Here is a 27,812-nt window from a genome sequence, read left to right as displayed (position 1 = left end):
CATTTGTTTTCATTATATATTTTCAAGTTCAAAAAAGAAAAAAACATTCACTTGTTTTATGAAGTTTGTCGTATTTCATATGATTTACTCCATTTTTTTTGTGTTTACAGTAATGTTGTTTCTCCTTCTTATTCACTCGGTGTTTTATGCTATCACTTAGGCTATGTGACTCACCCATTTTTATTTCATTTTTTTCCTTCAGATTCATAAGATTGCGTTATAAACATTTCCTGATAATTGTAGACGCCCAAAGTGTTTGCTTACTTAGGTAGGCATTTATCTTTAATGGCAGCCATTGTTCTCCAACTTCAGTATAATACAACTATTTTGGTTAGAATTGCTCAGTAGTTTAAGTTATGTGTAGCGATATGTGTTTTGAAGTTCTACCTGTGTAACCATTGTCCTTTTGAAAAAATGAAACATTAATTTAATATATGATAAATGTAACTATTGTTGGATAATATTTTGGCATAAATATTTAATGCTGATATTATTGATATTTTGAAATTGTAGGAAAAATAAAGAAAACTCTGCCAAATATTTGATAAAATCTCATAACTTAAACAAATGTGTATTTTTAGGTTAGATATGTCACACTTACTGATTTGTTAAAGAATGATATTTTATACAACTATTTTGCGATAACTTTTTCTTTCATTTCGTTTGGGATAAAACCGAGGCAAACAGGGTGTAAGTCATACCGGTTTTGCAATCAGACAATTTTCCATGAATGCCAATAGGATAGATAGTCTTATGCAACTGATATGACAATTGGAGCTGCAAATTTCACTTCCACGTGAGACATTTCACAGGGTGTGTAATGTTGGTATGGGTTTACTGTCAAATCAAACCGAAGAACCAATCATTCATGATCCTAATGATATGTTTTTGGAGTACAGCTTAGGCTATAATGCAAGAAGCAACCGATACAAAATTGCTGAATTCTCACGTTCTGTTCAGGTATGGGGAGAAGGAACGAGAATACTTGTTTATACCTATTGATCAAGGCTGGAGATATTTTGGTAGAAATCGCTTTCGTATCTTGTTTGACGAGATACCAAATGTAGGAATTTCAATTATAGACGGTGGTTTGAGTACTGTGAGTTTTCTCGGTAGTAGATTGGAGGATAATATATTGAGGGAACGAGTCTTATCATTCAATTTTTCAAGTGAACAAATTCATATTTTTCCAACTCCCAAAAATGTTGATGGAGATCCAATTCTCTGCAACTTGAGCAACAAATTATGTTGTTCATTTTATAATGAAACAACTTTGAGGATATTTCAGGCAAGGTCTGACCACACTTGGCAGCTTACATTACATATCAATTCACTGCCCAACTTTGGTGTTTTGATAGATTTCTTTCCTATTCCTATTGGAACACACAGGACAAAGCTCCTCGTTGCTTTTGTTTGTTGGCTTAACCCAAGGGATGGCATCCCACCAGAAATCCCAGTGGACGCCCCAAACTTTTTCAACCTTGATCACGGGCTCTTTTTTTACCGTAGAAATTGTGGATAGATATATGAGCAACTGGGATGAATGTTGGTCATGGCGTTTTTTACGATTTCTTTTTGAACAACGAGACGGACTATTGAATTCATATGCTATATTATTTGACTAGTCCTTGTTGTCTTAATACTCTGTTTTTTATGTCAATAATACTTGATTGATCCAACTTTTTCCTTAAACATTTACAGCCAAGGAAAGGTTGCTTTGAAATACGCCAGCAAGGTGGCCAGACATTCATTAGCCTTTTGGTAAGTCCTGCTCTCTTGTTATCAACATGAACATTTTTTAATTGGCAAGCTAAATCAACCTTTGTACTTTTTTTTCTATTTGTTCATATGCTATGTTTGAAGTTTTTTGGATATATTGGCCATTATTTTTTAGTCATTTTTCTTGCTCAAGAAAGTATTAAGATTTTTTAGATTGTACCATTGTATTAAGATCTCAGTCTCTTCAATGGATTATTTCATTCACATGAAAATATTTCTTTTCTGTATGTTTTAAAGAACTTCAATTTCTTATTAGTTTAAAGGCATCCTACTGACAATCTAAATGATACATGCATACATTTAATTATATTTTTATGATATTCTGTTTTAATACTAACTTATGAAATACTGCTTAATTTCAGGACATGAGTCGTCCATTCAAGCCAATGAAGGATCTTGACATGGCCAAGGTCATCGCATATATTGTTGCTGATTTATCAAGTGCTGGTTGACTTTAGTTGTTTCACAAATTCTCTTTTGGCTTGACTTGTAGTTGAGTTAGATAAACTGATTTTACCGTACAAATTCTTGGATAGATATATGAAACATGGTATTAAATGTTGCATTTGTGATTGTTATTTTGGGATGAGGCAACTAGGAGTTTATGCAGTCATTTTGGATATGTTAATTGTCTCTAATGAGTACCATTGGTTTTGGTTTTAGGAAACCACATTCAGGCTTCATTTTGGATATTCAAATCAATTTCAAAGTTAAATATTCATTATTAAAAACAAATTGTTTTATAAATATAGTTGTGACTAAATAGTTTTTATTGGTCAAGGACTAAATAATTTTTTATATGTTAAATTGATATTTTACTCTTATCTTAAAATATTTGATTCTATTTGGTATTGAAATATTTAGTTCATTTTGATATGAAAGCATCTTACCTTTAGTTCATTTTGATATGAAAGCATCTTACCTTTGTTTGTGTTAAAAAAAAAGGAAGAATAATGACTTGCATATTAACAAGATAGAAGTTTAGTCACAATAGCCTAAACTATATAATAGTTGACTTAAGATCTAACATGATTGATTTACAGGATCTTCTGGCTGTTTAGTATTTTGATTTGAAAATCTGCAACTAAATTATAAGGAGACGACGCCAATAGATAGAAAGTATTGTATGTGAATGACCATTCACTTCTTGCAGTAATAATTCATATTCATTGCAGCTATAAAAGCAATTACTGTCAAATGCTTTGTAATGCATTATGACGTTTCCAATTCCAAAAGTTGTTAGTGTCAATCATAAATACCAATAGTTGACATTTGGCGTGGCCATTTGATAGCGTTAATGAACTATCTATTGATTGAAATAATTTCACCTCTGCAATAATAAGTATTAATTTATCTTTTATTCACAATTGCGTATCATTAAGTTCCATAAATATTTGCAATTCGAATTGTAGGTCTTTAAATGAGTTTTCAAACTCAACTGGTGTCGCCTATAAGCTATAACTAATATCATTAAGTTCCATATGAATGATGTGATTGAAGAAGGTTTAGTACTTGCTAATGATATTTGAAAATCTGCAACTAAATTGTTCCATATGAATGACGTGATTGAAGAAGGTTTAGTACTTGCAAATGATATTTGAAAATCTGGAACTAAATTATAATGAGATGACACCAATATATAGAAAGTATTATATGTGAATGACCATTCACTTCTTGCAGTAATAATTCCTATTCACTGCAACGATAAAAGCAATTACTGTCAAATGTTTTGTAATGCATTATGACGTTTCCAATTCCAAAAGCTGTCAGTGTCAATCATAAATACAAATAGTTGACATTTGGCTTGGCCATTGGATAACATTAATGAACTATCTATTGATTGAAATAATTTGACCTCTGCAATAATAAGTATTAATTTATCTTTTAATCACAATTGCATATGATTAAGTTCCATAAATATTTGAAATTCGAATTGTAGGTCTTTAAATGTGTTTTCAAATTCGACTGGTGTCGCCTATAAGCTATAACTAATATCATTAAGTTCCATTAAGTTCTATATGAATGACTTGATTGAAGAAGGTTTAGTACTTGCAAATGATATCTGAAAAATGTTAGACTTGATGAACAACATATGTATGAAAATAAACTAATTATCCTTTCCTTACCATACTTAATTGTTATATGCTATTTCAAATTGTTTTATGTTGACATAAACTTTTTGACATGCTAATACGTTGACAGTACATTTAAATTAAAAATGTTAAACTTCAGGCACATCTAAGAAATGAAAGTATATACAAAGCCTTAATTGTCGAGTCGAAATAACCACTGAAATAAGTTTTGAATAATATTGTTTTTCAGAGTTTTAGCCTAACTGTAAATACACATGTGATTAGCCATCGTTGACTTCATAACAGATCACACATATTACTCGAAGAAATTTATCAAATAGAACTTGAAACAGAAGTGCAGAATTATGAATTTTATCCATAGATGTTGTTTGGATTACAAAACCATCAACACATAAGATAAATACTCAAACTAAATAGAAAAACGCAGAAAAGAAAGCAATTAAAAATGAGTCGTTGATGAATATCACATCTGCATCATACATGCCAATAACCCCTTGATCACATTTACGACAAATTCATTGAATGCAAAAAACCAAACAAAGAACAAAATGAATAACAATGAATTATTCAATATCAGAAATGAGGAATACAAAAGCTGAAATTAGCAATTAACCTTGCAAAGTAAAAGAAGCTTCCGAGAGCGACCCAACGCAATGAAGAGCGAATTCCGACGTGGTGTACAACGGCGGTGGTTCAACTCCGACGTGGTGGAAAGCGGTGGGTTTTGTAGATGATGAAGAGATGAAGACATTGATTCTTTTACTTTAGTGGGAGAAGGACGAAAAATGATCAAAATGAAGGTAGAAGATGAAGGGTTGGTGTGTGTTTTTGAAGAAGGATAAGAGAAGGGTTTGTGTTGTTACGCGTGAGAGAGGAAGTGGGTTGTTAATCGAATTGGCATTAACTACGTTTTCAATTGCCATCAAAAGCGTGTTATTCATTTTCAATTGCATTAAAAGTGTGTTATTCGTTTTCAATTAACATTAACTAAGTTATATGAGAGAAAATGAGGAGTTTGAAAATAGAGATCAAATCAACGGGTGAGATTAGATTGGCATGTTTAGGAGGGAAAAATGCTAGGGATTAGGGCAAATTAGGGCAGCATGTTTGCTAACCAAGTCTAGCTTTTATAATAAAGGATAAAGAAAATAACTCTTTTCAATACTTTTTGGCCGGTTTTTTCTCTTTCCAAAAATGCCTTCAATTTTCAATACAAATAACACAGATGTTGAATTTTTTTTCTTTATCATTTAAAAAGTGTAACAAACTAGACGAGTTTCATTATCTCAATTATACCTTCAAACAATAATTTTTTTTATAATAAAGATTGTTGTTGGTGTCATTAAAAAAAATAAGAATTTAGATTATATTTTTTTTTGTTATATTGTTGGTTTCATTGAAATAAATAATCAGAGTTAGTTTGTTTTGTTATAATTTGAAAGCAGTAAGCATTTATATTTTTACTTTTAATCAAAATTAAAATTTCATAAAAAAACACTATTTGTTACCAATGTTTGATCTATATTATATATCAAGAAAACACTCATTTCAGCTCTTTTGGGCTGACTTTTTCTTTCCAATGATGCCATCAATTTTGAATACAAAAAACACATGTAACAAACAGATAAGTATAAATTTAGATATTAAAAAAATGTAACAAACACGATATGAATATATGTATATATATATATATATATATTTTTTTTTTTTTTTCCCCATTATCATTTAAAAAGCGTAACAAACTATATGAGCATATTTATACTTACTTTTTCATTATAACAATTATACATTGAACAATTTTTTCTACAATAAAGCATGTCATTAAAAAAAGAATTTAGATTATATTTTTTTTGTTATATTATTGGTGTCATTGAAATAAATAATCATGATTAGTTGGTTTGTTATAACTTGAAAGCAACGAACATTTATATTTTTAGTTTTAATTCAAATCAAAATTTCATAAAAAAAATACGGTTAATGATTTTGAAACGTTAGCCCAATAAAAATAGCGAAAAGACGAGCGCTATTTGAAATAAATAATCAAGGTTAGTTTGATTTGTTATAATTTGAAAGCAGAAAACAGTTATATTTTTACTTTTAATCAAAATAATTTTTTTTGTAAAAAGCACTGTTCATAATTTTCAAACGTTGGTGCAATAAAAAGAGCGAGTCGTTTGCCTGGTTGATAATAAAGAAAGTGACAATTAGTCAACTACATATATCATATATTCCAAAAAGAGAACATCATTACTTAGTCGATTACATATATACCAAAAATAATATAAACATCATGTATCCCGCACGTATCAACTTTTCACCGCATATCCAATGCGTATCCCCGATGTATTTGAAATGTACCAGACAATTGTTTTTTAATAAATAAAATTCAATCTTATGATACTCTCGAGACACATATCGGGGTGTATCAAACAGATGTCAGTGCAAATTACGTATCAGATACCAATACATCAGAGGTCATGACATTTGCCTCATTAAAAATAGAAGTATTATATTCATATATTTTGGGGACATAATAGTCATTCAATGTATCGAAATTTTAAAATAGTCTCTGATTGTGTATTTTTTTAGTCAAAATAGTCTCCGACGCTAAAACAATCTCTCAATACTCACAATAACTCTTTTCATATAGAGAATGAAATGACAATAATTAGACCATCTCCATTGGGAGGGTCTTAACTATTTAAGACCTGGTACCTATTAGGTACCCCAAATGAGGAGAATCTTTTCCAGGGTCTTATAAGACCCGGAGTCTTATTTAAGACCCCCAATTTTAAGCGGGACCCACACTCTTTTAATATTAAAAAATTGAAATATAATGATATAAAGTTATTGATAGTTGATTAGTGGGTCCCATTCAAGAACTTTGTGTGAGATCTAGGTTGGAGTGATTGAGTGCTTATTAAGCACTACTATTAAAAAAAGGCTAATGTTAACTTCTGCCCTCAAGGCACATGTTAAGATACTCATTATAGAAATACACATATCAAAAGGCTGCATTCAACTTCTTAAAAGTTGTTATATTGTGTTTTCCAATGCAAACTTGCTCTATTTAGGTTGCTTAACAGGTGCCCTAAGGGCACAAGTTAACATGACCCTTAAAAAAATTATAAACGAGTGATGTGTAGACGTGAGACCCATTTAAGAACCCAAAAATGAGTGTCTACATTGTAGATGCTCTTAAGTACTTATAAAGACCGATATGGTAATAAGTAAATATATTGAAGGACTAATATAACAATATTAACAAAGTATTTTAATGTCATGAATTATTTTGAATAACAAAGCGCACAACCAAAAACTAGTTTAAAATTTTGATGCATTAAAATATCAGTGTATCTATATGTTATGAAACAAAATATTATTATTACTCCATTTATTTTTGTTTATATTAGCCCAAAAAAAAACAAAAAACAAATAAGTAAACAGAAATTAGACTTGAGAGGGAGAGAGCCATCTTTCATTTCATTTTCGAAAGACGAAAGATAAAAACCGTCAAAAGTTGAAACCCTAAGCGGCGGGAAAAATCGAAGCATTTCTAGCGGGAAACAATAATTAAAGTAACAAAATCACATCACGCTATTTCTAATTCACTCACTTCACTTTCCACAAATCTCTCTCTCTCTCTCTCTCTCTCTCTCTCTCTCTCTCTCTCTCTCTAGGGTTTCACGATGTTCTCCAACTCCCAATTCGATGCCTCCAACGCCTTCTCCGGCGGCGGATTCATGTCCTCGCAACCCAACGATTCTTCTCCGGCACCGACTAAAGTAAGCGCTATCTTTCTCATCTCGCTGAAACGAAAATTTCGCTTTAAAGATTATCGATTCACTAATTTTTGTGTTTTTTTGTTCTTTGTTGAAGAGTCGTGATTCTCAGGGTTTGATTCCGGTTACGGTGAAGCAGATAAGTGAAGCTTCTCATTCTGGCGATGAAAAGTCCAATTTCTCAATTAACGGTGTAGATCTGACTAATGTATGATTCTTTCCTTTTTTTTTTTTGAATTAAAATTGTTTTAGCGTTATAATACTTGCTTAATTTGCTACAAGATTAGTGAATTATGTTATTTATTTCTTTTGTATGATTTTCGTGGATCTGTTGCAGTACTTTCATGCTGTTTGATTTAAATCAATATTGTTTGCATATAATAATCTAGTAAACTTTTTATGTAAATTTGAGATTAAACCAGCAATTTAGTTCATAAACTGTTGTAAATAGTCCTTAAAATATATGAAATCAGTCAATTTAGTTTATAAAGTACTCTAACACGTGTCACTGTCATGTGTGATTATGTTAAATCATGTCATTTTCTCATATTATTATGGGTATTGATTTGTCAGTGGGTTGTGTCTCGTGTACATGCTTCATAGCTAAGGTATATCATAACCTGTCAATTTAGTCCTAACAACTTGATAGCAGGGACTAAATTAACAGATTTTATATACTTGAAACACTAATTATATTTGTATAGTTTATAAACTGAATTGAAGAGAGTGAGATTTTAGAGACTATATGAATGATTTATTCTAAATTTGAAGCTAGCTTTTGTGGTAACAATTATAAATTTTTTTTTTTAAAATATCACCCATTCATACACAACAGTCATTATTGTAGCATGGTTATTTTGGGACAAATTACTAGCAGTTGATTATTTATCTTGCAAAGTTGATTTTTTTTACAAAATATGAATGAATTTCAAACAAATGATTTTTTACATTTTTTTTGTTTTTGTTATGATGCTTTGTTATTCCTCTTATTTAACTCGTTGTATATTTTTGGTTCAGGTTACATTGGTTGGAATGGTGTATGAGAAAGTGGAGAGGAACACTGATGTTAATTTTGTCTTGGATGATGGAACTGGACGGATCAAATGCCGAAGATGGTACTTTCTGCAGGCTAAATGCTATGTTGATTATTTATGACTTCTTTTCGGAGAAATTTCTTAACATGTGTTGTGGAAAGTAGACTGAATTTCATTATTGGTTGTTTAATCAGGGTAAATGAGAGTTTTGACACAAAGGAAATGGAAGAAGTACTGTAAGTACTTTAACTATGGTTACACATGATATAGATTTACGAGTCTGGGGTTGTAATATTTCTCACCTTCTCTAATTATTCATTGACAGGAATGGCATGTATGTTCGTGTTTATGGGTCCTTGAAAAGCTTTCAAGGTGTAAGGCAACTTGTCGCCTTCTCTGTCAGGCATGTTTGCCATACCCATTTTGTTTATATTTTATTAAATATTCCATGTTGTTTATTTGCTTTCAGTTTGTTGCCTGCATGGTTTGATTTTCTCTTCTGAATCTTTGATAGCATATGTTAGCCTTTTGTCACTAGTTCAAGGAAATTACACACGAGGTGTCTGCCTCTTTCGTATCATCACATAAACTATATAATTATAATTTGGATCGATAAGTTCTAGAATGTGTTTGTCGATATCCAACCTCTCGGGTGCTTGATCATATATGGGTGATTGTGTATAGGCAATTGCTTTGTCCCGAGGGTTGGATTTTCATGTTTTGTCTCATGGGTCCGTTCAAATTATGGGTTATGGTACTATTAACTGAAACATTGTTGTTCAATCCCTTGTCTCTCATCTGCACCTAAGTGAGATCCTTCTGTGGATACAACTCTGATTTGTTGCTTTCTCAGGAAGGGGGTGGGTTGTCAAAGGGTAACTAGTGTGTAACTGAATGCTTAATAGGAGCAAGTTGGAATGGTGCTGGGGGCGGTGAGATTTAAATTTAAATGGTTCCAGAGCCTGAAGATTGTAAAATCATTTTACAGTCCCCTGATGGATGACACCGACAAGACATATCCTACAGTTCAGCTGCAGACTTGCAACCATTGATTAATGATTCAAAACACCATCTAGTGTATGCTTCCAATGTTGAGCTTTTGCTTTGTGGTTTGATCACTGAGCTTGGGAGTCATTACTGATATGCATTTTGTGTGATTGGTGGTGTTGCATTTGCCTCTAGTGTATACTTTTGGCTGCTTTAAGAGGTTTCATTAATGGGTGTTATGTAGGTTCTTACTAGATATTTGTTTCTTCCATTATCTATAACTGTTCTATTTTGCTAAGATTAATAATGCATAGAGAAGAAACTTTTGCTGTCTATTCTTATTGGAAAATTTGTTTGTTTCTGCTATGTCAGCAGTGTTGTATTTTTGCTTGTGTGCCTGCCTGTTATGTCTTGTGACAGTGCGTTTGTGCCTAATAAAATTTTGCTATTAACAAAAATAGTGCATAGAGAAGAAAAGAGGAGAGAACAAAGGGAATGAAGCTCTGCTAGGTTTCAAGCAGTTAGTGTATACAAATGTGCAATAAGTAAAAGACTAAACTACCCTAAAGCAGAGTGAATAATAAAAGCATAAAAACCTATTATCTAACAGCCGACACATTTCCAGTAAAATAAAACATATTTAAGTTTTCGACATATCATTTAGTTCTCTCTGTTATTGGTTATAAAATCCTAAGATCAAAACAAACAAAAAAATGAATCTGCGTATTTTGTAGCTGAATTTTTCTTGGTTGTGAATGTTTTATTGCTTCTAGAATTTCACTGTCAGTTTTTCATTTTCTATCTCAGTTACTTTTTTTGAATTTCATCTTCTGTTTTTCATTGTCAGTCTGAATCAACTTTGACAAATGCGATGTCAAAATTTACACCTTACAGAACATGGGGATGATGTTTGCCTTATTTAGCCTGCTTTCAGACTATGTTTTTGCAAAACTGTTAGTTTAGTTTGCGAGTACACCCAAGTTTAGAGTCAACTAGGCTAATTTATTTTAACTCGGTATTTAATTCTGTCAATGAACATCAACTGGTACATGATTGTTTTTGCCTAATGTTACTCTGGTTTGTGATTATATTTTCCACATTAGCTCAAAAACTTATAAATCGTTTGTCTAATAGCTGGTATCTAATTAGTTTCAATTCAAATTGAACTATTAGTAAAGACAATCTTATACCTGGTTATGGGTGTCCTTGTTACATTTGTGGAGGTAGAAACTGCATATTCAAAAAAATAATTCCCAATAAAATGATTTTTTGGTTTGTAGTTGAGTGTTTTACCTGTTTGTTGAATTACAAAGCATGATATTTAGTAGTGGAAAAGTGACTTGCTAAGTTGCCTTACATATACTAGCGTGCTCAAGTTTCACTATTAGAGATGTCTTTGATTTGTCAAATTGGCTGTTTTAATCATATGGTTATTTCATATTTGTGATGTTTCACAGGCCCGTGACAAATTTTGATGAGATCCCGTTTCACTTTATCGACTGCATACATAACCACCTCCGCAGCAAACTAAAGGTAAACATAGTTTTTGTATTTTATCATACTATTTTTTGTTATATTATTGCATGATAATTGATGGCAGTGGATACTGCATAAACTTTCTGGAATTTAAGCAATAAGAATTGTTTATAACCCATTTATAAGATCATTGGAAGTTTTGACTATTCTATTGTCTTTCTTAAGTTGTCAAACATGATAATTTAACATAATGCCTTACTTTTGTTTTTTGGATTATAGATAGAAGGAATCACTTCTGCACTTCCTTCATCAAACTCGTCTATGAATACTCCTGTCAGAAATGTTTCAAATGGATCTCAGGCACCATCATCAAATCCGGTATGATATTTGATGTAAGTAGCTGTTTCTTTAGTTTTTCATTGGACTGCTGATATAATTTTTCTAACTTCAGGGATATGTACAATATAGCACTGGACTCAAGGATATTGATAAATTGGTCCTTAACTATCTGCAGCAGCATTCAGACATGTGAGTTACTATAATTCAGAAAAGAATTAAGTTGTATTTATTACTTTTCATTAATGGTTTCAAGTAGGATGACTAAGGACCCTTGTACTTGGTGAAAACATTTTCTGTTTTCACTTTCTTAAATTTGTGTTATTTTTACATGTTACAAGGAGATAACAGACTCTTGAAGTGATTAATTGTATGCATTTTTGGAAACAATGAAAATGTCATAAAACTGTTGTCAATATTTCTGGAAATCCATCATCTTAAACCAACATTTCATCTTTTCCGTTACAATCATTCACTTCAAGATTCTCTCAATCAAAGCAAATTGAACGTGGATTTTAGAAAATGAAACAATGATTTAGCAGACCCTAAATTTCTCCTCTTTCAACAATATTTGCCAATTTCAGTTTATATGATACTGAAAGATGTTGAAATTGATTTTAAATTGCAGAGATATGGGAGTACATGTTGATGAGTTATCAAGAGAGCTCAAGCTTCCAGTGGACAAGATCATGTGAGTTCTCTTATTTTTTTTATATATTTTTGTATTTGTCTCATTTTGGGTTTGCAAAATATTTGCTTTGATTTAACCCAATGCTGTTCATAATGCCAGGTTGTCGCTGAAGGCTACTTTAGAGGACGGTACGGTTTACTCCACCATAGATGATTCCCACTACAAACTTGCTTGATATTTTGTCATCTAAAGAATATAGCTGAGGATCGGGCCAAGAACCACCGGTGATATTGATGTTGGTCTGTTTTGGTTCATAGGTTGATGTAGATATTTTCTGGATCAATTAATCTTTTACTATGTTGTTTTTTTTTTGACGATCTATTACTATATGCTTAGAAACCGTATTATGTCTTTTGACTAAATTACCGAGCACTTTAAATGATCTCACGTCTGAATTTAACATCTATCTTCTATTTTTATTTCTTCAACATGATCGTGTGATTTTTTTGTTTATAAATAACCTATTTTAGGGTCGGCAATACTCATACTCATTTTAAATTAAGGGAATAAAATTGCAAAATTAATATTTGTATTGAAACTCTAAAAGACCAAGCTAAAAACTTGTTTCTTGTTCCGAACACCCCACCTACAAAACGCTTAAAAAAGTTAAGTTTTTTTCTTTTCTTTGACCTATTGCAACAATTTTTTTTTGAGGAATGCAACAAATATTTATTATTAATGTAATATTCAAGTGGATTTGTTCAAAAACCAACAAATTTGAACTATCTATTGACTAATCGGTGTGCACACATGCCTCTTCAATGTGGACACTAAGCAGCTTTTTTTACTACTGTGGTTGATTGTGTTTCTTTTATCTGCAATTTTATAAAATACTTCATTCATCTTAAAATATGAGTAAAAATTGATCAACAAAAATTAATATATTTAATTTAAAAAAATTAAATTATTTAGTTTAAAATTGTTTACATTTTGAGACGGAGGAAGCATATGTGATGCTAGCGGTATTCCTTCTCGAGTTACTGAATCAACCTCTTTTATAAAAGAAAATATGTTTTGACTAAAAAACGTGGTTCTATATAAATACATTTTCAATGTGTAGTGAAATATAGACAAATTTCATCTTTATATGGACACACAGTACCTTTATAGAATAGGATAAAATAAAAACTTAGTTATTGTTTTATTTTATTTCTTTCAAATCAAAGGAACAATCTTTCACGATAGCCTACGAAATTATTGATGGGTCCAAAGCCAAAAAGAAAATCCAATTCTGTGAGCGTAATGGTTGAGGTTTTCGTTTTCACAAAGTTTAGATTCTACAAGAAGCACATGGCAACCAAGGCTAAGCTAGTGTGGTCAGTGACCACTACCTTTGGCTTTCACAATCAATCTCACGTGAACTCCATCTCCTCTCTTATAGACTAAAGAGTTACATCTAAACACTGTCATGCTTGTAATCCTTAACATCGTACATTCATTTCTAATTGCCAATCCAAAACTTTTTCAAATAAATATCCTTATCCAAAACAAGATTGTATGATGTGTGGGTGGATTTACTTACATCTCGCGTTGCTATGAAAAGAAAATAATTAAAATAATAAGATACTGTATTTATTTGAATGAAAGAAACACAACAGGGGAAGGAAAATATACTATATTTGCCAGTAAAAGATGTTGTACTTGTGAAAAATCTCTTGCTTGATCCTCGTATAAAAATTAAGGGTCTTGTTAACGAGTGCTCCCGGAGCACTCTTTAAACATTCCTAATGAAGAAATTATTCTTTAATAAAAGTAAAGATTTCAATTTCCAATACATGCACAAAATTTTATAAAATATTACTATTTTGGGTGCTTAACTTAACTAGTGCCCCGGTGGCACTAGTTAACATTTCCCAAAAATTAAATATACATCCTAAAATATTTCACTTTATAACATCAAGTTATGATTATTTTTTGACTAATTTAACTAATATTTTAGTCAGACATTTTTTCTCTATACATTGGTTTTTATAATAAACTCAAATTAGTATATTATATTCTTTTTATTTTTATTTAGCAAGGCGATAATGCAATGGTTTAGCACTTTAGCTATTGAAGACTAGAGCATTAGCTTATTTTATTATGTATACTAATGAACTGGTTTCATGTATTTAATTGAAATTTGCATCTTGTTCTCATGATTAAGGCAAGTATTTGAATTAATCTTGTATTTCAACTATATTTTTTCAATTATCCAATATAGCACTCTAAATGCATTTTTTTTTTTTTTAAATATATCACTTATTAATATTGGGTTATGCTAACAACTAAGGACATTTGGTGGGTCGGAAACCGGTGCGAAAGCCAAAAAAAAAACTAAGGACATTTGTTAAGGTAGTCAAAAGTAATAGACTTGAAAATTACAACTTTTAAACTTTTAAAAAAGTTGAATTTATTACTTTTCAACATTTTTCAACAAAATATATCTACTCCCTCCGGTCACTATTATAAGCAAAAATCAATTTTTTATGTTCATTCATTAATTGATGTATTTAGTCTATATTATTGACCAAATACATCTATTATTGAATGAATCTAAAAAGTTGACTTTTGCTTATAATAATGATCGGAGGGAGTATTTTGTTTCCTCAACCAATATCCAAAAGACATTCTTTAACATTTCCCATAATATTACAGATTTATCTTAGGATTTTTTTTTTTTAAGGTGGCATACAAAAAAAGTTAACATCGAACATTTATAAACAAAGAATGCTAACGAGTGCTCGATGGCATTGGTGAAGTATCTCAACTAAGTTTTCATAAAAAGTGGTGTAATCATTAATTGATTAAAAGTAATATCTTCTAATATTTTATAAACAAAATTTTTATTTGTGAATTTCTTAACTAATGTCTCGGGGCATCCGTTAGAAAGAATTTTTTTTCTAATCCACTTGAGTCGGTCTGGTGGTATTGTCTTGAGGTCTGGAAATGTGTTATTCCTCAAAGTCCCAGTTTCGATTCTCTTAATTTGAGTGGGCAAATTTAGATTTTCAGAAGGAAAAAAAAATGACATTTTTCTTGATATGATTTTTGTTAGAGGTTTTCTATAATAAATGGACGGAGCAAAAATTTCTTAGTATGGTATGGGAGAGTAGACAACTATGAACAGCATAATGATACAAAAAAGGTAAACGACTGTTGGCATATATCACTGGCTGTGAGATTCTTCTAATTCAGTCAACATTCTCTTTCACTGACACATTACACATATAATTGGATGTGTTGTCTGTCTTTTTGTCCCTTTCAAAACCATTCTGATTGGGTGACATTTTTTATTCTGGCGGAGGTTATATACTGTAGTCGTGCCACTCCCCATGTTTTCGGCATAGTAGTTCACACTTAAGATTCTAGAGAAATGATATTTTGACAACCACTTTTTGACAACTTTTGGACAACTTTCTCTCTCATATTCACATGATGTTGTTATCCTTTCTCTTCCTTTTTCTCTCTCCATTGTTTTTGACCAATAAAAAGTGAGAAAAACAAGGTTGTCAACAAAGTTGTCATCAAATGGATGTCAAAATATCATTACTCCAGATTCTATTAGCCCTATGAGGCACCCAAAATTATCTCACACAACTTGCAAACTTTTGAAAACATAAAGTAGCATTTATTTAAGGAATTTTTTTTATCATGGACAAGGGGAATAAATGTCCATGGTTTGATGTTGAAAGTGAAACTCTGCCTCATCTCTAATGATGTATTTTTTTATGATGACCTACGCCAATATTAGTAGTATTATGTTAGGAGTACTAAGGTTCTTACCCTACTTGATCTAATAATACCATTTAATCAATTCAAAACTCATTTCTTCTCCTCAATGCTATGTATTTTTTCAGTTTGAAAATGTTTGTTGCATAAAAGTTAGGTCACACCTTGCAGAGAATGAAGAAAGAGGGAGCAAATACCGAAGGAATTGAAACCACAACAACAGTTGGGGTTTTAGTAGAGAAATTTAATGATAACTTAACAATTTTTAACAAAAGTGGCGTAGAGCACTACCGAGGGTTCAACAACGAGTCAATAATTCAATGAAGTTTTTTTTAGTCAAGAGTAGGTGATGTTTGAGAAAAATATATTTTGTATGAATAGTAGTGTATCATTCGATCTATCGAACCTGCAACATCTATCGTGAGTTATACATTGTTCATGATGGACCATTTGTCTCACTTGTCCGTGGAAGCATTCATCTTTGCTAAGGACATATATGTTTTTTTTTCCCTTCTTATATCAAGGTTGGCGAAAATATCTATTTGGTTTTTCTTTAAACTTGATTATATAGAATCTTACTATAATTGCAAAGAAGAAGAATATGGCAAGATATACATCTTTTTATAGAGGAAAATATGTTTTTTTCCCTTCTTATATCATGGTTGGCGAAAATATCTAATTGATTTTCTTTAAACTTGATTATATAGAATCTTACTATAATTGCAAAGAGGAAGAATATGGCAAGATATACATCTTTTTATAGAGGAAAATATGTTTTTTTTCCTTCTTATATCAAGGTTGGCAAAAATATCTATTTAGTTTTTTTTAAACTTGATTTTATAGAATCTTGCTATAATTGCAAAGAGGAAGAAGAATGTGGCAAGATAGACATCTTTTCTATAGAGTAAATTGAAAAGAATATTGCTATTTTTTTAGTTATTATATTATAGGCACAAAGTTTCCACCTCTATTTAACGATGACTATAATCTTCGTTAGAGAATATGTTAAACATACAAAGTGAATTCTCTCTTCCAATCAATTTTCTCCATACAAAAGTCATATATCTAACCTCTGACCACTTCTTAAGGGGTCGAAATCACTTACCCCTTAAACCAATTTATTGTTGGTATAGAATAATTGCTACTTTTCTTACTACTCTAGAACCTTTTCTTTTATTTTCTTTTATTAATTTCATTTTTAAATAGTATGAGGGTAATGGGATTTAAAGTAACTTTAACTATTTTTTATTTTGCTCCCTCATAAAAACTACTTTTTTATTTTTCCTTTTCATTTTACAAATATTCATGTATATGAGTTGCAAAATACCAATCCGTGTGTGTAGTTTATCTATCAACATTCTCAAATTTAGTCTGTCAAAAAGAAAAAAATTCTCTAATTTTGTCTACTAACTTTGTAATGAGATGTAATTTTGTCATTAATATTCCTCTTTCTATAATACATGTCTGTCTTATTACATAGCTACTATTTCACAAATGAGAAAGTTATGTGACAATACCATACTCTTATATAGAAAAGAGATGTAATGTATTTGCCACTTCATTTTAGAAAATTGATTAAATATTTCAATTTAACTCTAGAATTGCTTATTTGTAGTTAAAAAACTCTAAATTGCATATACATTTTGAGAAAAGATAACATGAGATCAATTTATTCTCTACCTTTTGAGAATGTGAACAGGTGGCCCTCGTGCTCATACTCACAGTAGTACTACATATGTTTCATGGAACCAACCACATCATGTACTGTATTTTTTTTTTTTTTCTGATGTATTTTTTTTTTTTTCTGATATATTTTTTTTTTGTACTAAATTTTCTTCTGTTCGGTTTGTGCTGAAATGGCTTTTCCTAGTCAGTAAACAATTATACTCGTATAAAATTTGAGAAACATTGGACTTTTCTCTCTCATCTCAATTTCTCCCCCGAAATAAAGTATTAGTAATAGCTAAATTAAGCCACCAAGATATTAAAATTTCTTCTTCATTCTCTATTATTTTTTGTTGATAAAATCCATTCTCCCTTTCTCTTTCTTAGAATTCTGATTTCCTACGCGATTAGAGGTTGGCCATCAAATTCCTTCAATGATCAAGTCCATTGATGCAATGACCAACTTCTAATCGCAGGAATATCAGAATTCGTATCAAATTAGGAAAATTGTCGACTATCGAAGATCATATATATAGATGAGAATTTTTTTGAAGCCTTTAGATGAAAAATTAAAATAGAAGAGAAATTGTTGAAATGCAAGAAATAAAATTATTATTAGAAACCAATACTCAATATGTTACAAAGAGCACTCCAAGCAAATATACATTAGTCAAACACATCAACACCATCAATCATCTATATTTTACTTATTCCCCTCTCTATGAACATAAACCAAAAAGAAATCAACAAGCTTTATCACTAGAGTTTCCAGACAAAACTCTAGCCATATATATATATGTATAGAAAAACACACCAGCGTCATAAAAAAAATCTAAACCCCTAAAAAAAGATAAATGAAGGAGCTAGCTACTTAGCTAGTAGTAGCATCCAAAATTACCACTTATCCCTAACATGGAAAACATTGGGGTTTTTTATGACAATATCATACATATGTATGGAATTGAACTTGGAGAAATCTTTAGGCAGAGAAATTAGGTCAATAGAACAGTGTTTATGAAATTGGTATAAATCAACATCTCCATCATAGTACCTCTCCCAACCTAAACCAATCAATATTCTCTCAAGAAAAGCATAAGAAGTTACCACTTCCCCTGTGGGCAAGTGAACCAACATCTTCCTCTTCCCATGCCTTCCTTCCGATTCCGCTTGAGGATTCTCGACCAATCGAAACACGCCATTCTTGAACACCCAAACCCCAGACATTTTTTGTTTTGTTTTTGTAAAGGCAAAGATTATGCAAGATGTATATAGCACAAGAGAAGAAGAGAGAAGTGAGATTGAAAATGAATGAATTTTTTTTTCTTCTGGTTTTGGATGAGGAATTATGAGAGGGTATGAAGGGGTATATATATGTGTCAAAAGTGGATACGAGGCTAAAATAAAACAAGAGGAAAATACTCTTTGTTTGAAGTGGAAGAATTGAAAGTGATGTATATGCTGCATGTTTCACTTTGGCATATAGAATCTATAGTTTTGTGGGGCATAGCGTTTTTTTTAATGTGACTACATTACTTATGATATGGGGTGACCCTAGGGCTTGCACCATGGGGGTTTATTTTGATAGAGAGAGTATCTTTTGGTGGTTTAATTTTGATGCAGGCCTTGCTTTTGGATTGTGTATGTTGTGTGCTAGAGAGAGCCTAGGGAATCTAATATTATTTATTTAACAAAAAAAATATTAGAGGAGGAAAAAAAATGGTATCTAGCTTAGCTACAATAATTTGTGAATCAATCACACGAGATGTCCACGTGAAGATTGTGGGGCTCCCTTTGTAGCTGTTCCCGTTTGCGTTAGGTACTCATCATTGGGAATAGTTGACACCCTTAAAAGGCATTTTTTAGTACTTTTCTATTTAGTCAAATTTTATATGCAAATGATATAAGGTTATATATTTATTTTCAACACGACAAAAATGATTTGTAATCAATAATTTGTTTATCCATATAGCTAGATTTCCCCCTAATATACATGTACACATGTTTTTTTTTTTTTGAATGCAATGTTGTTGTAATTAATAATTTTTTTTTGACTAAATTTACAGGGTTGATTAAAGATCGCAAAGTTTCAGAGCAAAAATTAGATAAACACCAAAATGCTAAGTATGGACCTTGACATATGAGTTAATTGGTGTACTTAAGCAGCCAAATTTGTTTCTTCTTTCACTTTATAAATTACTGCTTCCTTTTTAGTCGCACTCATTCTTCAGTTAACCACTATATCTATTTACAACTATAATTGCCAAAAGGTTAAAATAGTCTTGGTAGGATTTGTTTAAGAAGGCTCCACTTGATGAATCATCTAACATTAACCTTATTGAAGATACCCGGTCATCATAGAAAGACTTCGTTTAAAGGATTAAACAAGTAAATGGTCCCCATAAATATACCAATACACCCTCCGGTCACAGATATAAGCAAAAAATCATGTTTTAGATTCATTCAATAAATGATGTATATAGTCTTTATTGTAGACAACATACATCATTTATTTAATGTATCTAAAATATGAATTTTTGCTTATATTTGTGACCGGAGGGTGTATTTGATTTTAGTCTTTTTAAAATTTTTCTTAGGTTTTTGGTCCCTCTAAAATTTTTCATTCATGAAATTAGTCCATATTTTTTAGTTAACTCATGTCTAACTTTCATATTTTTTAACGAGATTTTCAAAAAATGTGTAGAAAATTATGACAATATTTTCCAAAAATAATTAGAATTTTTTTAACGTAACATGAATTTAATGTGAATTTTTTAGTACCAAAAACATAAAAATTCATATTTAATCCATATTTTGTTAAAAAATTCTAAATTTTTTTGCGAGAGATTTTCATAATATTCTACCATTTTTTTTGGAAAATTTCGTTGAAAATTATGAAGTTTAGACATGAGTTGAATAAAAAGTAATGATTAATTTCATAGATGAAAAATTTTATAGGGACCAAAAGCCTAAAGAATATTTTAAAGGGACTAAAATCAAATATTGGTATATTTACGGAGACCTTTTACTTATTTAACTCTCGTTTAAATTTGCACTAGTATCTATTTATGAGGAAATTTCTTGAATCTTTCCCATGCCTCAAGTAAGTTTTTTCATTAGTTTGCTTAAAAAATGTGATGTAATTCGTCTTTCTTGCACTCAGAACAAGAGGAAGGCATTTCACCAAAATACTTTTATGCTAATTCATTCTAATTATTGACCGAGTTCGGCTCAAATGGGTTTAGTCAACCCTTGCATCAATCTCTCAGTAAGGGTTACCTTAGGATATCTTGAAGATCCAACCCTACATCTTAAAAGTGGTAGCATGAGTTAACTCACGTAAAAAAATGTCGAGCGGACTCACACTGAAAGAAGGAAATGAGCAAAATTCAAAATGAGAAGAGCAATTTTCAAATGATTAAGATGTAGGGTTGGATCTTCAATTAGTCCTCCACTAAACTGTGCAATAGCTTGTAACATTTGGAACATCATTGGCAACAATTTGATTTAGTGCAAAGTCGGTCTTGAATCTTTTGAACGTTCTTCTATTTCTTCTAAAAGTTCTCATTATTTTCAGATTAAATTACAATTTTGGTGATGATTTTGACCTATAAATTTAAGTCATACCCTCCAAGCAATCACCTAAATATTAGTAACAAAAGCAAACAAGTAATCTATCTAGACAAAAAAAAAAAAGCATCAATCTAAAAAAAATAAACAAGTAATTTATCTAGAAAATATTTGAAAATTTTAACTCCATTCAAGCCTCGACAATATCACTAAAAACATGTTTGAAAAATGAAAGAACGCATTGGGTAAAGGAAGTTATCTATACAAGGGAATTATCTTGTGATCAGGTAGATATATCACTTATTTAGAGGGGAAAATCAAGGTTACTGTTAGAGCAAGTAAACCAGCAAGAGTTATTTTTCTCTATCTAATTCCAAGTGGAATAAGGGTGCCTAACATCTAGTTTTCTGATTTTAAGGCGCAACGATGATACTGTTCATGTGCAGTCGTTTTCGTTTACGTCAAATCATATCATCACTCAGAGTTAATGAATAACGCAACACATGAGGGATTGATTTGCAATTAAAAATAATTATCCTTTTACTTGAAATCGACATATAGACAACAATTTAAAGATAGATGAGCACAATTTCAGCTTAAAAAGAGTCAAATGATTCTTTCTCGAGTCTACTAAAGAGTAAGCGGGTCTTAAAGACATCTAACTTAGTCAAAATTCCACAAAACTGGACAATGTCAATCCATGTTCCATATTTATAGCACCACTAACCACAAGGAAGAATGACCAAGGACTAGGGGTGGGCAAAAATAACCAAAAACCGAACCGAACCGAACCATATCAAAATTAACTGAACCATTTCACAAACTTTTGAACTGAACCATTATTTTGATAACAGTTAATTAACCGAACCGAACCATTAATAACCACAGTTATCCAAACCGAACCGAACCGAACCATAACCATATAACACAATTACACAACACCTCTTAATTTGCATATAGTTCATGTCAGTAAAATGGATCCATTTGCATACTAGATACACAAAATCGAACTTATCGTGATTGTTCTGTTCTTGTATTAGATCAATTTTAGTCAAAGTTTACAGTAAAATAAATTACATTATACAAAATTCTTGAATGAAACTGGCCAAACTCCATACGTTTATTCATCAACAAGTGCCAAAATATCTGCACTATATACAATAATACACATGATATAAATTGATGAAAAACCTTGACAATTAGAAGTATAAGGTTTACATTAAAGATTACTCAGCAGCTTTTCTCTCCTTCAAAGTTATAATAACATTAGAGCCAAAAGAAGAAAATACATAGTGAAAACTCTCATCACCACTATTATTCACAAACAAACATTTTATCAATGGATTACACTTAATACAATAATAATGTTTCGAATACCCTACAATTAAATTTAAAAGGACAAAAAAACACAATTAAATTAGCAAAAGGATAAAAAAATACATTTTGATTCAAAATTTTGGTTTTGGTTCGGTTCGGTTAATAAGCAAGCAAACGGTTAACCGAACCATAACTTTGGTTCAGTTCGGTTAATTCCAAACCTTAAACGGTTCGGTTATTCCGAACCATTTCAACACTTCGGTTCGGTTCGGTTCAGTTAATATGGTTAACCGAACCATGCCCACCCCCTACCAAGGACTCACATTTCAAGAAAGGTTGTGCACATTGGGTTTTCTCAACAAATTATGCTGAGAATAAATCATATAGGTTTTTAGTGTCTTTTTAGATTTATTTTAGAGTAAAAATAACAATTAATTTATTTGTATTTTAGTAGAGTTTTGTAAAGGATTTGTTCGAAAATTATGAAAGAGCAAAAATGGGAGAATGACCTTGAAACCATAAAAAATCACTCAAACTAGACAACTTCGTGACTTGTACTATGCTTACTACAAATTTTCACATTTTAATTCTTGGGGTATAGTCGTCATAGACTTTTTGGTGAGAAGAAATGGGATACGGAATGAAGAAAAGAGAAGGGTCAGCTACTACCTATCTCGCATGCTACAAGCCACGAATCGCGACATCGAAGAAATTTCAGAAGTGTTTTGCTACTACTCACCCCGTGGACCATAAGTTTTGTGTCATGGTATATAGAAGAACTCTGAACCAATTCTTCACTGTTTAAGTCACATTGCGGACTATAGATTGTGTCACGAGAGCTGGAAAAATTCAGAAGAGCCACGAGTCGAGAAAGTCACTTACTGAAGAGGTTGAGTGCAGATTGGAATAATATTTGGGTTATTGGGATTATTTGGAGGATCCAAATAGAATTTTTGTTTGCTTAGAAACTAAGTCAGAATACTCCTATAAATACAAAAGGTAAGCAACACAAGAAGTAAGCGATCAGAAGAGAATAGAAGAAACACACAAATCAGGGTTTTAGAGAAGCCTCAAGATGAGGCAACCACAACAAAGAGAGGAGAAATAATTAAGGAGCAACTACAAAAAATATCATATACTTATTCTTTTATTTATTTTCTATAAACAAAACACGTGTCTAATGCAACACTCCTCCGGTGGCGGAGCCACTTATAGTCTTGTGTGGGCATGTGCCTACACTACTAATTCATTTTAGTACATAATGGTATATATATGCCAACTACATGCCCCCATTGCAAGTCTATGTTTATGAGGTTATGTTATGGTGAACATAGTCAACCAATAGGATGAACACCTTGGTTTGATGGCTAGCCTTAGCAAGACTATGCATATAATGGATGCAATTTCTAGATTCTCATTAACTAACCTTGAATATCCTATGGTTTTTGTAAGCCTCCACTATGACCCTTTCATGTTCCTTAGATGTGATGGACTTGCACGACGTGCATTGCATTTCTTTTGAACAATTAATGATTTATTTGTAGTAAAATTTTGGTTAAATAATTTTTTTTCTTTAAGTTTGACAAAAATATCGAGTTAGTCCTTTAAGTTCATTAAATTTTGAATAGGTCATTTAAGTTGTTAATTTAATACACCGTTAACCTTTTAAGGACCTATTTAAAACTTAAAAAACTTCAAATATGTGTATTAAATTAACAACTTAAATGTCATATTTGAAACTTAAAAAATCTTGGGACTTATTTAAAACTTAAAAAACTTGAAGGACTAATTCGGTATTTTTGTCAAATTAGTTTAAAGGATGAAAATATATATTTGGCCTAAAATTTTGTTTCAAATTAAATTATCATTTTAATTTTCAATGCAATTTTAATTACTTTTTCTAATTACACACTAATATTTGCATTACTTTTTTAGGCATTATTTTCAAGTTAATAATTTCACTTTGTATCGATAAAAATGTATTAATATTTAATAAGAGTAATTTTATAAAAGTATTATTATTTCTCTTTTATTAGGGGTTTAATTTACTTTTAGCTTGAAGAATCTTAAATAATATGTATATTTTTTTTTTAGAATAGTATTTTTAACATTCAAGTATAAGAATATTGCCCCCACAATCTAAAATTGCTGGCTACGCCACTGCTCCTCCCCCTATTTACACATCCTATTAACAATTGATATTGGTGAGTATTCCGTGGAGACAAAATTTTAAAATTTAAGATTTAATTGCATTTTTGGTCTCATATGTTTATTTTAAGGTTTCAAGTTGGTTCTTTATGTTTTAAACATTTCAAGTTGGTTCCTTATGTTTTAAAAGTTTCAAGTTGGTCCAAAACATTACTCACAAATAAATAAGTCACTTCCGTCACTTGAGTGTTTAGAGATCTGGGTTGAGAATATGAGTGTTGGAATTTAACTTACAAAACACCGCAAAGGGGAAAAATGTAGATGAACACGAGACGTCACACACTACCCGCACAAATAGCCAAGCAAGACAGAACATTGCAGGCCATGTTGTTGTTTTGCCAATAGGGATAATTTTTCCCATTAATTCTCATCTTGTACAATGCATTACACACATAATCAATCAAACTCAACCTATTTACACAATTTTATTTATTTGAATATATGTCTTTATCTTTATTTTACATGCATCTCCTAGTTCGTTAGCTAAAAACCCAAAAATACCGTACTTAGCGCTATATTGAAGTAGTTAAGGAGCACGTAGCTAAGGGACATAATTCCTTCCTAGGGTAATCGCTTGAAGAAAAAAAATCACAATTGAGAACTATAAGCAAATATCTTAGCTAAATCTCTCGTTTGAGAACAAGAGGACTTAAAGGAGTGTTATACACACCCTCTTCCTAACACTATCTCTAACATCTTTTTTATTAGATGAAACTCATCTAAGTTTCTTTCTAACACTATCTTCGCTAATTCCTTCAACCTTCCTTAGTGTCTGTAAAAGAGAAGATGTTAGAGGAGTGCTACATACACTCTAGCTCTTTTTAACATTTTCTCTAACATCTTCTCTTTTATTAGATGAAACTCATTTGAGTCTCACATTTGCGGTATTAAATGTTCTAGTGAATAGTGATTAATAAGTAATGTTGCACTAGCCTTGTCTTTCCCATGATATGCGGTGGAGGCAAACCCCAATATGCCTAATTGCCAAACCCGAAAAATATTACTCCCTCTGTCCCTAATTATAAGCCTCTTAAAAAAAAATTGTCCCTAAATATTAGCCCTTATACACATTACTATGTGCATTTAATTTTTTTTTCTAAACATACCCTTAATTAATACTTGCCTTGAAATATGAAGAGTCAAATGTTAACTTGTGCCCTCAAGGGCACATGTTAAGGAATTCATTATAGAAATATACGCATCAAAAGTTGTGTAGTCAACTTCTAAAAAGTTAAAATATCATCTTTTCCAATACAAAGTTGCTTTTTTTGGGTTCTTTAACATGTGCCCTTAGGGCACAAGTTAACATGATCATTTCTTAATATATTAAAATTAGTCAAAGAGATAGGACAATGAGAGTACCACCACGATCTTCTCGTGGTATGATTTTTGGGGAAAACTAGCATTTCCCTCAACTTAATATGCTCTTTTAACTATTTTCTCGGTTAGTTCTAAGTTGCATAAGTCAAATAGGGGGCCTTTTTTTTTTCTCCACAATTTAATCTAAAACCATATTTCATTTGATTTAATGATGATATTTGTCAATTTAATAGAACACCTACCATACTGATGCACGATTTTTTTTATTTTTTCATTTTTCCAGAATTTTTAAATGTTTTTTATTATTTTTCATTTTTCCAGAATTTTTTAATATTTTTTTATTATTTTTTTCATTTATTTAATTTAAAAATTAATTTTTTCGATTTTTTATTTTTTTAATTAATTAATTACACACGTGGCATGCCACGTATGCGTTGACTTGGTCAAAATTGACCAAAAGGACCAAATATGCAAAGGGGCTAAAACATAGGGGACGAAAATTGTAGTTTTCAAACTTAGGGGGCCAAAATCGCAACTTTTTAAAAGATAAGGGGCCAAAGTTGCACTTTAGCCTAATTTCTAATGAAAAGCTATAAGCTATTTTCTAAAAAAACAAAATACCTTTTATTCTTGTGTGGTCCTACATTGGTTACCAAATGACATACACGTACACAACTACTAGATAAACTTAGTTATCCATGAAATTTATATATCACTTCTAAGCTCTACCCAATCTCATCCTTGATAGTCATTGGTTTTGTATCAAGTCACTTCAAAAATGATTGGGTTCCTAAAGTGCTCCTCAATTTTAAAAGGACCACACAAGGGTCTCATAAATCCTATAATGTTACTAGTAGTCTAGAAGCAACATATTCTTCTTTCTGTAGCTTGAAATTAAGAGTTGCCCATATGGCATCACATGGGCATTGTAGGTTTCATGGTCCTCCACATCAAAATATCCATAACCAGCCGCCTTGTCAAATCTGTCGTCAATACAAGTCTCCCCCCAAAAGCTAGGATTTTAGTTTGCACAAAAAATATTCTACATTATTTTTATAATGAATACTAATGGATAAATTTTTGGATAAGGAAATACATATGATCCATCCTTCAAAAAAAAAATATGATCTTAGCAAAACACATGTTAATATTTTAAAAATGGAAGTTATGTATTGAATATTATGTTAATTTTTTTATCAAAAAATTAAAATTATTTTTTAATAAATACTTGTTATTTGTGAAATCACTAACATGTGTCTTTAGGACACATGTTAGCTTAACCTTTATTTCATATGAAACTTTAAAAAATGGAATCATTACCATTTTTAGTAAAAACAGAAACAACAATGATAGGTAGACACCCTTAATGTATGCACCCCTTTGTATCACTCTCAAAAATTTCAGTTAACCAAATATATGGTCCGTGCGACCATATTTTTTTAGTTGCGTGACTACTATTTTTTCAGAATTTATTTGGTTAACTAAGTGGAAAAATAGTTGTCACGCGCATTTAGTTGCGTGACCACATTTTTCAGCTTCTAAATAGTGGTCACACAACTGAAAAAATGTTGACACACAGACCATGTATTTGGTTAACTGAAATTTTTCAGAGTAGTACAAAGGGGTCTATACGTTAAAGGTGTCTAACTGAAATTAAAAATGTCCCTGCAAAATATTTCCAGGGACTATTTTTCTATAAAATAGGTTCAGTCATCATGTGCCACGTGTGCAAATCATCACAAAAGTAGGGTCGGGAACCAAAACCAAAACGAGACATATTTGCAGGGACTAAAAACTACAAAATTTTATAGAAACTAAAACCAAAACAAGACATATTTGCAGGGAC

General features: G+C 31.1%; 2 protein-coding genes and 1 long non-coding RNA gene across 3 annotated transcripts; 2 read left to right on the top strand and 1 right to left on the bottom strand.

The window, feature by feature from the left end:
- Positions 1-1,686: 1,686 nt before the first annotated feature.
- Positions 1,687-2,477, top strand: LOC146952679 (uncharacterized). The gene is made up of 2 exons (XR_015025350.1): positions 1,687-1,761; positions 2,142-2,477. It is a non-coding gene; the product is annotated as an uncharacterized LOC146952679 (long non-coding RNA).
- Positions 2,478-7,482: 5,005 nt separating this feature from the next.
- On the top strand, positions 7,483-12,560 carry LOC146952678 (replication protein A 32 kDa subunit A-like). Its single transcript, XM_085704545.1, has 10 exons — positions 7,483-7,657; positions 7,752-7,862; positions 8,672-8,769; positions 8,883-8,924; positions 9,014-9,091; positions 11,133-11,208; positions 11,431-11,529; positions 11,603-11,679; positions 12,116-12,178; positions 12,278-12,560. Exons 1-10 carry the CDS (start codon positions 7,562-7,564, stop codon positions 12,351-12,353), a joined length of 816 nt encoding a protein of 271 aa, XP_085560671.1. The 5' UTR covers positions 7,483-7,561; the 3' UTR covers positions 12,354-12,560.
- A 5,580-nt stretch (positions 12,561-18,140) lies between these two features.
- On the bottom strand, positions 18,141-18,891 carry LOC146952677 (flowering-promoting factor 1-like). The gene has a single exon (XM_085704533.1). It carries the CDS (start codon positions 18,776-18,778, stop codon positions 18,449-18,451), a length of 330 nt encoding a protein of 109 aa, XP_085560659.1. The 5' UTR covers positions 18,779-18,891; the 3' UTR covers positions 18,141-18,448.
- Between the last annotated feature and the right edge of the window lie 8,921 nt (positions 18,892-27,812).

The sequence above is a fragment of the Medicago sativa genome, chromosome 1 (assembly GCF_051527215.1).
Source record: "Medicago sativa cultivar Bolivia chromosome 1, Bolivia_mono, whole genome shotgun sequence".
Taxonomy (NCBI): domain Eukaryota; kingdom Viridiplantae; phylum Streptophyta; class Magnoliopsida; order Fabales; family Fabaceae; genus Medicago; species Medicago sativa.
Note: the sequence above shows the minus strand (reverse complement) of the source record. Positions and strands in the feature narration are given on the sequence as shown.

What these genes read in the sequence shown, in the direction of transcription:
- LOC146952677 (XM_085704533.1), bottom strand. Translation starts at nt 18,778, where the DNA reads ATGTCTGGGGTTTGGGTGTTCAAGAATGGCGTGTTTCGATTGGTCGAG.
- LOC146952678 (XM_085704545.1), top strand. Translation starts at nt 7,562, where the DNA reads ATGTTCTCCAACTCCCAATTCGATGCCTCCAACGCCTTCTCCGGCGGC. An exon ending in CTTCTCCGGCACCGACTAAA is followed by an intron (nt 7,658 to 7,751) that starts GTAAGCGCTATC and finishes TCTTTGTTGAAG; the next exon opens with AGTCGTGATTCTCAGGGTTT. An exon ending in CTTGTCGCCTTCTCTGTCAG is followed by an intron (nt 9,092 to 11,132) that starts GCATGTTTGCCA and finishes GATGTTTCACAG; the next exon opens with GCCCGTGACAAATTTTGATG.